This window comes from Leguminivora glycinivorella, chromosome 1 (genome assembly GCF_023078275.1).
Source record: "Leguminivora glycinivorella isolate SPB_JAAS2020 chromosome 1, LegGlyc_1.1, whole genome shotgun sequence".
Taxonomy (NCBI): domain Eukaryota; kingdom Metazoa; phylum Arthropoda; class Insecta; order Lepidoptera; family Tortricidae; genus Leguminivora; species Leguminivora glycinivorella.
Window position 1 is genome coordinate 25,475,250 of NC_062971.1, and position 11,881 is coordinate 25,487,130.

At 34.1% G+C, this 11,881-nt stretch overlaps 2 protein-coding genes across 3 annotated transcripts; both read left to right on the forward strand.

Moving 5' to 3' along the window:
- The first annotated feature begins 1,686 nt into the window (after positions 1-1,686).
- On the forward strand, positions 1,687-8,022 carry LOC125226672 (transmembrane protein 50A-like). 2 transcript variants are annotated; one of them, XM_048130734.1, is made up of 4 exons: positions 1,687-1,899; positions 3,754-3,885; positions 4,177-4,327; positions 5,705-8,022. In XM_048130734.1, the coding sequence occupies exons 1-4, from the start codon at positions 1,804-1,806 to the stop codon at positions 5,812-5,814; spliced, it is 489 nt and encodes a 162-aa protein (XP_047986691.1). In that variant the 5' UTR covers positions 1,687-1,803; the 3' UTR covers positions 5,815-8,022. The 2 variants fall into 2 exon arrangements, with proteins under 2 accessions (XP_047986691.1, XP_047986699.1); XM_048130742.1 differs by having other exon boundaries at positions 4,177-4,312.
- A 309-nt stretch (positions 8,023-8,331) lies between these two features.
- LOC125226689 (transmembrane protein 50A-like) lies at positions 8,332-11,182 on the forward strand. The gene is made up of 4 exons (XM_048130754.1): positions 8,332-9,049; positions 9,529-9,660; positions 10,346-10,481; positions 10,722-11,182. The coding sequence occupies exons 1-4, from the start codon at positions 8,954-8,956 to the stop codon at positions 10,829-10,831; spliced, it is 474 nt and encodes a 157-aa protein (XP_047986711.1). The 5' UTR covers positions 8,332-8,953; the 3' UTR covers positions 10,832-11,182.
- The last annotated feature ends 699 nt before the right edge of the window (positions 11,183-11,881 follow it).

Sequence of the window (11,881 nt, forward strand, 5' to 3'; positions counted from 1 at the left end):
AAAATGGCGATTGATATTATTTTTCTGTTTTCCAGCACTTGTTAAAATTGTAATAAAATAATTCAAAATTGGCAATTTTGTTGTTTTTTTTTAACCGATTTGAAAAGGTACTAACCTACTTATAAATCTACCTTGCAGCACAAATGGGATTCCTATTTCCTCCGGTCCGTCGTTTCGCTTCTCTAAGCCACTTTTACTATTGGGTCGTGTTTAAGCTCCAACATCCCGGTCCGCCGGCGCGCCTCTCAGGGACGCTCCGGGCCTTCGGCCATACGCGGAGCTCGGCCTACGCTCGGCTCTGCTTATATAGACACTTTTCTAAGGAAATTGCATTGGAGCACTTTGTACGAAGCGAGGCCTTCGGCCTCGCCTGAAATTACTTGGGTTTGTCTTGGGTGGGAACCCATTAGAGCGTGCGCAGACAGAGAGCGTTCTGGAGTTCTGCGTTCCGCGTTCAGACTTCTGCGTTCTTTAGGGCTCGGACCAACTTGAAACCTAAACGTCGGCCATTTTGAATTTTTTTGATGCAACTTTTTCTACTGCCATACAAAATAAAAGTGGCCAGTTTTCTGATATTTGTTGCATTTTCCATTTTTTTTATTTCATTCGAATCTAGGCCCCTCGGAGATGCTACCACAAAAATTTTAAATCTCTAGGACAAACTTGAAAAATCATCAAAAAAAAACTCGGCCATTTTGAAAAAAAAATGGCGGCCTTTTGTCGAACATTTGGTCGAGCACCCCCCGGCTGTGTTACGGTTTGGCCAGGCCGTTCGTATAGACGGGTAATTATTAAAGCCTGCCACTAAACAAAGGCGCGAAACTAAATTTTTTGGAGATGATGAACCTCGCACCTACATTTTTCAAATTTGCCGCCTGTATTTAGTGACAAGATTTGCTTGACCGACTATAATACCCAACACAAAGAGCATTGAATCACTACGTTAATACCCAACATGCGTAACATATAAAAAATATGCAAATGCTCTGTGTGCAAGACAAAGAGTAGTATAATATATGTGCAAGAGCACCATAAAGTAAAATTCATAATCCTACGGACTAAATTGACAAATGACTGACAGGTAAAATGATACCAGGAACAGCAAAATTAAAATAGGGAAGGGTATATGTCGATAACAATATATCGACAAGTTGTAAAGTACATACAACAGACAAGTTTAAATCAAGAATAAGTATATTAGTTTCAAATAAGAGGTACACATTTTGGTTTGTTCTATGTATCTTCGAGGTAGTGGATGGATACCATGCATTTTTACCCAGTAGTTTTAAAACATAAAAAGGTTTCCGAGCCTGTAGGTAAAAAATAAAATACCATGTCCGACAATAATAAATTATCTGTCACGCTATGGCAAGTATATCATAAATATCTATATAAATTTCGAATAATATTATTGCTGCTTCGAAATAAAAAAAATATCTCTAATTAGCGATCTACAGACCTTCTGATCTGTCGAAATCACAGAAAAAAATGGTATATTGATTAGCCGATCAAATTGCCAATTTCATTGTCCCGTCTGGGTGCACCTTAAATCTACGATGTAATAATAATTTTAATATCGATAAGAACGACACTGGCCAAACTGTGGCAACATTCGTTCCGTAGGATTATGGATTTTACTTTAGTTGTTTTTTTTTTATCATGGCAAGTTTTTGTTCCGGACGTCAGATCAAACGTCACTTGAGCTCATCAACGAAAGTTTAGATTTGTCATCTTTATTTACTATTTCTGATAAACTATTGCTATTTTATTTCCAAATTAATACGGCGAAAGCAAGAAATAATCATGAACTGCTTCGAGAATGTGACTGTGCCCAATTGCGTATGGTTCGAAGGAGGAGAAAGGCGCAATATTTTCGCTTCGATGGCTGCAGGTTTCCTGGTAAGTGTTTCGCGATTTTTATCAATGAATCATTGTTCCACTTTACTAAGATTTAATTAGTACCATATTTATCAGTTTAGTTAATAACTAATAATATCATTATAACCATATTTAACTATTGTTGGTCATGAAACTAATATCTTCTCTAATCTTATAAGAATTTGTTTGGCAATTAGCTTGTACGATGATACACCCATATGATTATGAGCAAGACAGTTCAATAAAAGCTCGCAGATCTTGTGATATCTGTCTAATTGCTATTTAAAATTACTAAATAACTTAGCCTAGAAAGCTTGTACTAAATTGTAATCCTTCTAAGGTGTCACAGAGGAAATATTCTAAGCGACTGTCTGTGTATCAAATATAATCAAATTCCATACTGGCAAATTTCTATTGTCTAATTTTTTTAAGATTATTAATTTAATTATACTTACTATATTGGATATATTGGATTATACATTACTAGCTTTTTACCGCAGCTACGCTCGCGTTAGAAAGAGACAAAAAGTAGCCTATGGCACTCTTCCTTCAACTACATATCTCTACTTAAAAAAATGAAAAAAATCACGTCAATTTGTTGCTTCGTTTTGCCATGAAAGACGGACAGACAAACAGACACACACACTTTTCCATTTTTAACATTAGTACTTAGTCGGTCCTAAAGTTCTGTCACAAATGCTTTAACTGATAAAATTGTATATAAAGGTTTTTATTCAATAAAAAATACATGATATCAAAACCTGTTTTATACTTATTAAAATGTGATATAAACGATTGAAAATGTAGATCGTGATTTTTAGGAATCCTTGATAACTTTGAGTTTGTCGATAGACATCAGCATGCGGAAAAATAGACTTCGCAAAAGGAAGAAAAAAACATTGTTACATTAGCCAAATAAAATAATTATTTTTTTAGTATGAGTTCTCTGAATTTGGGCATATTGAATTACTGGTATTTCATTTTCCTAGAAATCTTTAAGTCTGCTAGTAACCTTTAGAACTTGGGTACTTTTCATAAAACACTTAGATTTCACAATCATCAACGGGAATGTGCAACAAAACGTTGTACAGTAGCAATATTGTCCATTTAATTCACAAAAATCATATACAAACTTAAAGATAAAAGACCCAGCGTTTATAATAAGTATCATTAAAGCATATTAAGCCAACCAAAAATAAATAAAAAATAAAAACGTCCGGAAGAGGTCGCGTGTTTCTTGACTTGTTTTTTTTACCAAATTTTCAGATGTTACAAGGAACCACGCGAAACTGCGACAGCAAAGTACTTTAAGTAATATTGCAATTTATTCAGTATGAAACGAGCTTTCAAACCATGCATATGCATAGTAAGAAATATCTGTCAATAAAGTTTTTATCACTTAAAACCTTTGTGACAGAACTTTAGAACTGACTAAGTATGGATTATATTTGTTATTGTATTTATATGGTTGGTCACATAACAAAAGTAGCACAGGCTGTTGGAATATGTCTTGTAGGACATATTATTATATTATTGTGGCAAGACAATTCTACAAGGGCATTCCACGAGAATGTCGCTTATAGCATGCTTTTTCCTTGTATAGCAGCTATTTCAATCAAATCTGTAAACCTTGAGAAAATACTACTGATTTGTTAACCAAGTCATAAAAGGTTGTCAAACACAACTTCACTTTCTTAGTGTCTTCAGAAGTATTAGAGGAATTGCATGTCCTAAGAGACATTCTCATGAAATACCCCTATACCTAGCATATATTATGGTAACCATATGTAGTAATGAGGTAATGAGTTACTAGAAAAATTTATTGACTTATTTACATATTATTGAAGGGTATGCATCTAACATGCTTTCTTTTAGTTTTTTACAGGATGGTGGTTTATAATTGACTCTGCTTCTAAGTACCCCAGTGACCTACCAAATGCAGCACATGTCTGTGGAGTGATGGCCACTATTTCGCTGGTGATGATCAACTCTGTTTCAAATGCACAGGTAAAAAAACCCTTATTTCAGCTTTGTCATGTTCCATCCACCTGGTTGTCTGTATGTCACAAGTATTAGAAAATAGGTCTATTTTGTAATAGGCGCTACTTAGTTTGTACTGAAATAGTGTAAAGACAATCTGCTGAGCCGTTAACGTGTAAAAAGAAACTTTTTTTGTATTACTACTTACTGAACTAGTATTTTTTGTATGAAAAACTTGCTGTTTGAGTATATTTCTGCTCTTCCAATAAAATAAATCCTTGGTTTTGGTAATTTTTATCTCACTTACAAACATTGCAGGTCCGAGGAGAGACATACACCGGGGGCTGCATGGGCCCTCGCGGCGCGAGGCTCTGGCTCTTCATGGGCTTCGTTGTTGGCTTTGCGTCTCTCATCGCCGCCTGCTGGATACTGTTTGCCAATTACGTTAACACTGGTAAAACAGGCTCAGGTGTTACTTTTGCACTCTTTTTTTTTTTGCTAACTTATGTATGGGCATTTTCAGAATTTGGGACCCCGCAATTAGCGTAAGTTGTTTACAAAAATTAACTCACTGTCAGTTTTGTGATGATAATTAAGCATGAAATTTCGATAAAAATATTGTTTTTGTGTTAATTACATAAACTTTAAGCGATAATCTACATTAAAAATGTGAAAAAACTGCATTTTAGACAGATTTTATGCTTAATTGTCGTCGCAAAACTGACAGCAAGTTAATTTTTGTTAACAACTTACGGTAATTGGGGGACCCAAATTCTGAAAATGCCCATATACGTATATAATGCTCACGATCATATGCATGGGCTCCCAGGGCAAAAGAAAATATAATGCAGCACTGTAATCATACATTTTTAATCTGGTGTGTGCATTGTTCACCCTTCCATGTCCATGCTTATCATAATCATAATGTTGATTTCCTCATTATAAAACCGGCCAAGAGCGTGTCGGGCCACGCTCAGTGTAGGGTTCCGTAGTTTTCCGTATTTTTCTTAAAAACTACTGAACCTATCAAATTCAAAATAATTTTCCTAGGAAGTCTTTATAAAGTTCTACTTTTGTGATTTTTTTCATATTTTTTAAACATATGGTTCAAAAGTTAGAGGGGGTGGGGGACGCACTTTTTTTTCCTTTAGGAGCGATTATTTCCGAAAATATTAATATTATCAAAAAACGATCTTAGTAAACCCTTATTTATTTTTAAATACCTATCCAACAATATATCACACGTTGGGGTTGGAATGAAAAAAAAAATCAGCCTACACTTTACATGTAGGGGGGGTACCCTAATAAAACATTTTTTTCCATTTTTTATTTTTGTACTTTGTTGGCGTGATTGATATACATATTGGTACCAAATTTCAGCATTCTAGTGCTAACGGTTACTGAGATTATCCGCGGACGGACGGACGGACGGACGGACGGACGGACGGACAGACAGACATGGCGAAACTATAAGGGTTCCTAGTTGACTACGGAACCCTAAAAACGATTGTTTAGTTATAGTTCTGAATGATGTATGTTAGGATAAAAACTAGATCCTGACATACTTCACTAATTCACGATGAATGTCAATCATCAGTTCTGGGTGTTTTGTTTTATTTTCATTATACAAAGCAGCAATCATCAGTCATTATGTCATCAAGTTTTGAATATTTTTTTAAAAATCTTACGATTTTAGAATTCTGTGATAAATATAACTCCAACCCAAAACCCAATAAAATTAAAATGTGTTTATTTAATGACTTGTGCCCATATTATCTGTTCTACATTATGATGTGTAGCAAGTCAAAATTTGATTGTACCTTATATCCCTGTTTGTTTCCTGCAGATGCGACCAAAAACACCTGGGCCGGGGTGAGTCTGTTCCTTCAGAATGCGTTCATCTTCGCTGGCTCGCTGGTCTTCAAGTTTGCCCGCTCGGAGGACCTGTGGGGCTAGACCTACCAAGTAAATACAGGATATCTCATAAACCGCGAATAAGTGTGCCTTTAGAAAATACCGTAAAATGGGGTAACCCGAAATGACTTTGATCAGTTTTCTGTATTTTTCCAAAATGCCTACAACATTAAACATTTTAACTTACGTTAGCACGTCAATGTGAGGTTCCTTGAATATATACTGTCCATAGGCTATGATTTTTAGAAAATGAGACGAATATAAACTAACAAGACAAAGGTACTTACTCAACTTTACCTTTTAGAGATTTTCAAGGTCGTTTTGCTCAAGTCACCCCATTCTAAGATATTAGTTCGATTCCAAGAAATGACATTTGTAAGTAGCGAATTGACCTATGGCACAGAAATTTACAAGTTAAGTCTTGATTATTAGAACTAGAACTATATTCGAGTTTTATCAATCTAGTTTGACAGGCAGAACAGAATACCTACAGTCACAAATAATTCACCTATATTATGTATATTTAAATGAAATTATTATTTATATTTTGCTATTTTAAAGAATGTATATTCCGGTTGTGCTTAAGTATTTAATTGGTTACCAAAAAATCGCCAAGCATGTTTCTAGTCGAACCAAACTCGAGTGACTAAAAAAAAATTAGTCCATTATATGACTAAATTTGGAATGATTCGATTGTAACATGTCTAAATACTCTTCACTATTTTCACTTTTTATTTATCCATCATTATTCATTATAGTAGGTACTTACTCTATGTACCTACAGTTATGGTCTGATTATTATGTAACATCTAACATTACCTTCCATACTGTACCAATACTTTTTAAATTTTATCCAATTAGGTGGCATAAGAAAAAGTTCTCGTTCCACTAAGGCTGTACATAAGGTACTGTAATGAATTATACCTGGTAAATTATATATGTAACAAAAGAGTCAGTGAAAACCTGAAGTAGATAGTACGCGTATATTTTATTCACATTATTGCAACGCGTTAAAGTGAAGAAATGTACACATATTTATGAACTGGACTGTTTGGTTTGTGGCGACTGGATTATCAATCTATTTTGACACCAGCACCACCTACATCAGCTATCATGTCTAAAGTACCATTTGTTTTCATTTTATATTCAATAACTATTTTAAGTAAAATTTTTTTGTTAACATGTTATGAATTATCATTAATATATATACTTACTTAGCTACTTAATTTATCAGTTTATAAAATTGGAATCAAACTGTTTTTTGTTTATCAGAGATCTTCAGAGATCTTATTTTGTTTTAAGTTAAACTCCTAAAATTAGTTTTAGTTTTAATGATTATTAGGCTATATTGAAAATTGCTTCATAATTTTCAGTGGACTCTATTAATTTGTAAAATAAAGGTGACAGCTGGTAACTATAGTTGGCAAAAGAAATGAGTGGCTAAGCATAAGCATGCAAATTCGCTTTATCTCTGACCGTTGACCTTAGAGCATAAACCAAGAAAATTACTGACGTATTGGCGATTGTCTGTATTTAAATTTAAGGGGCTGTCCTCACCAATGCTTGAAGTTTTGCCTCTGCAAGATAATAATATCAAAATCAGGTTAGGCACGGGAAAAATATCTTTCAAAAGACTTGTCAGAATTAGCATACAAAAGGGACAGCATTAACGCGACGTCAGTCCAGGTCATTCGTTGTTTTCCTAAAGTATAAAATAGTAAAAATAAGTGACAACACTGTGTTGACGCCTTTTAAAACAATATATTTAAGAAAACGGAGCGCACTAGTGTCCATATTTTTATTTGCCTCTTTTTTCTAGTGACGGAAATGGCTTGACAGACTTTATTTAAGGAATTCACAGAACAAAATCGTAGGGCTTATTTTTTTCTGATCCCTTTTGTATTTACATATTCTGGAAAACCCGTAATAATTGGTACCTAATTTACAGACTAATGTTTCACCTCTATGCAATTAATTAATTCAGCATGAAGAGAAAAATAAACTATCCCGTCACATTTTTGTAGTAACGGATTACGGAATAGGTACAGAAAAGCCGAGCCTAGAGACAGTCGAGTCAGACATGTGTGAAAAGTGTACCTACCTATCTTTGGCCGTTTTAAACGGGTTTAATACGATTTTTGTTAAATTTAAATATTTTATGTTAATATGCTTAAGTAGATGTAAGAACTCGCCTGTGAGTGGATCTATTTTATTAATTCATTCATAAAAGTATCATTATTATCACTACAATGGGTCTTTTATACTTAATTTATACTTTAATGCCTACATTACCTGTTCCTGTTACCACAATGTTATTTTAATTTTATTCTCTGGTTGGACCTACTCCAGCAAATACGTTTACGTAGAGCTGCTGGGCCACAAGAGTCAAGGCATGTTTGTGATCAATGCGGCAGGAAATGCCGATCCGCAATTGGCTTGTACAGCCATCACAACCGATGTAGGCTGTAGACTGCCTCCTCAGGACACCTATTTACTTAGTCGCTGCTACTATCATCTGGAAAGATACTGTGGCCAATGATGATGATGACGATGACCTTATTCTCTAAAAACTATTCTCTTGAAGCCCCTTTCAACGGTCAAGATTCCACATTATAAACCACTCGCTACACTCACGGTTCAATATTGGAATCTTTCGCTTGCTCAGGCACTTATCTCGAACCGCGAGCGTAGCGTGTCGTTCGAGAAGTGGAATCTTGAGCGTTGCGAGGGTGTCAAGGCATGAAGGTTTAAAATTAATTTGCCACCGAGTAAAACACAAAAAAAATACCACACCAACATAGAAGAAAATATTAACTGTAAAACATTGAACTAAATAAAATCCGTCAATGTATTAAACATTTATGATTCGAAATCATCATTAACGGACAAGTTTACTGCTAACTGAGGACCAAAGAGTAGTATAATATTGAGAAGTACATCAAAGCAAATACAACAAATCCAACAATATGCTCGGCAGAAAACCTTGAATCCAGATCTTAAAAAATCATTCTTCACTGTCAAACGTCAAAGTTGTCAATTCAATGTCAATGTCAAATAAGTTCGTCAAGCCGAGGTCCGAGCTTTTATTTACTTTGGTTTATTTACTTCTTCACGTCATATTTATTTACCAACATTTTATTATTTATTTACTAAACAAATTTTATACTTACAAAAAATAATCATGAACTGCTTCGAGAATGTGACTATGCCGAATTTCGTATGGTTCGAAGGAGGAGTTAGGCGTAATATTTTCGCGTCCATGGCTGCAGGTTTTCTGGTAAGTGTTTTGTGATTTTCACTATGAATATTTTGTTATTAGAATTTCATCATTCAGAATTATTAGCATCCGCTTAGGAGTTAAGTTAGAAAAAAACTTTCAGGAGGAAAATACATTTTCAACAATTGAAATGAATGTTTGTGAAGTTATTAAAATTGTCCTACATTAACGATTAAGGGGTCTGAGCGCTGCTGTCTCAGTATTTAACAAACTAACTTAAAAAAAAATATTGCATTGTTAAACTGCATGCTCACTCATTTTAAGAGTTTTAATAGTTTTTACTTCTTTTTGAATACTAATGAGGCTATTATCTTGAATACTAATGAGGCTATTAAGTATATAGTTCTGTAAAATTTGGTTTAGTTAAATGGCGATTGCTTTCTTTAAAACTAAATGGCAACTCCAGGGATTGGTCGCCAAACGACCCCAAGTTCACATGAGCCATAGCAAAAAGCCAAAATAACAAATGTTTTGTTTAGTTCTTTACAGGATGGTGGTTTATAATTGACTCAGCATCAAAGTACCCAAATGAACTACCAAGTGCAGCTTATGCCTGTGGAGTGACGGCTACCTTATCCTTGATTATGGTCAATTCTGTTTCAAATGCACAGGTCAGTTGTATTATTTATTTACATTATTTACTTGTTTAAATATAGTCTAGATGGTAGTTATTGAGCACCTTTTAATTTAGATTTTCTTATAACCACATTTCTTCTTGTTGTTTATCTTAAGTGTTTACTTAAATATTTAATTAATCTTAGGGCCAGTTTTTCAATCGCCAGATAAATATATCTACCAGATAAAGTTATCACTATCCCTTTCATCACACGTATAAATGACAATGACAGCTAATATTTATCTGACAGATATTATTTATCTGGCGTTTGAAAAACCAGCCCTTAGGTGTTTCGCAACACTATACTTATGTAAGAATGAAATAAGTTCAGGAATAAGTATGTGATCTAATATTGAACAGTGCAATTATTTTATCATGATGTTATTTTCAAACCAACTGTTGTAAAAGAATAAGTGTGAATTAAAATAAGTTATTTCAAAGACATATTTGTAGCAAGTACATCCCTAATCTTTTTCTTCTAAAAAAAAAAAGTTGCAATCCATGTCTTAGATTTACTGCCTTAACATGTATTTGTATAAGCATGGAGTCCTTGGATTTTGAGAGCCTCTTGATTAATATTTAGTTAAAACTTTCAATGACTAGCTGCCTATTTCCAATAAAATGATCACACTTATCCCTTTGCAGAGTATGTTAAATAAAGATGTTTCTCAAACTTGCAGGTGCGAGGAGAGACCTACACAGGTGGCTGCATGGGCCCTCGTGGCGCCAAACTCTGGCTATTCATAGGCTTTGTTGTGGGCTTTGCGTCACTCATCGCAGCCAGTTTAACACTGCTGGCCAAATATGTTAAAACAGGTAAAATTTGTTCAGGTGTTTACTTTTGTAAATCATATTTAATACTTTTATTACCATATCAATATTAATATCATGAAGACTTAGTTTGTGAATGTTTTATATTGATGCCTTGAAAAATTGTTAAAAAATGTTAGCCAATGAAGGTGGATCTTAGATAGATGTCAGTTAAAAAAAAAATAGATAATATGATTATGTTCTCAATACAAAACTTTTTCTAATGGGCCCGTTTGTTCCCTGCAGATGTGACAAAACACACCTGGGTCGGCGTCAGCTTGCTACTGCAGAACGCGTTCATCTTCGCCGGCTCGCTGGCGCTGAAGTTCGGCCGCGCTGAGGACTTATGGGGCTAGACTTACCAAGTAATCTCATATTTCTATATCTATCATGACCATTAACAAATATGTGAGCCTTGAGGTTTTGAACACCGAAAGATGCGGTCCATAAAATAGTATAGAATGACTTATAATTTTTAAGTAAAAATGAAAACACAACTACAAGTTATAAGTAAAGTAAAACTAGAATTTCCATCAATTAATCAGTACTCCCGTGTCATACTTGAGATTTGACCGTGACAGATAAGAGAAATATACCGATAATTTGCTATAATCGGGTTGTAAAGTGTTAAGTGTTTAATGAATTTAGTCAGCAATGGATGTGTCTCGTCGAACCTAAGTAAAGTAAGTACAAAAATCTCGATATACTTATCCGGGTCTATAAAAGCTAAAAACTTGAATTTTCTACATTAAGCTACGTGTATATTGTATACTTGACGTAATAAGCGACTTTCAAAAATTTTACTTCTAAGGAAATAAAAAAATGAAAGTTTTTATGTGGTGCAAGATTAATTTTAAGCTATGAATTTTATTTACACTGCGTAAGTACATGTGTATTTTATTATAAATATAACTTTTACCAGACGCGACAAAGTTGGCAAAAAACGACTCTAACTTACCTCATTTTCTCAAGCCTGATTTTGATATATGATACGCAGGGACCTGTAACTAGACCGTTTGTAAGCAGCCAGACCAATCGGATGGACCCAACCATCCGCCAGACCGACTTAAAGTTTCGATATGAGCATTAGTAGAATTTAAATATTCAATTTGATAATAACATACCTAAGGCTACTGTTGTAGTTATAGGATTTAAGTATATAGCTTACGCAGTTTTAGTCAATTAGTTAACATTGTATCTATTTAGGTATAATACGTATGACATGGATAATCGGGTATTGTAGTTTTAGTCAAATTTATATATATGTACATCTATAAGTATGTAAGGTATATCTTTACATTATTTATTACAGACTAATAAATACCTCATTTTTATTGTTTATAGAAAAAATCCTACTGCTTAATGGAGACCTTATTCTGAAGTTAAACGCTTCAAAACAATTTAGT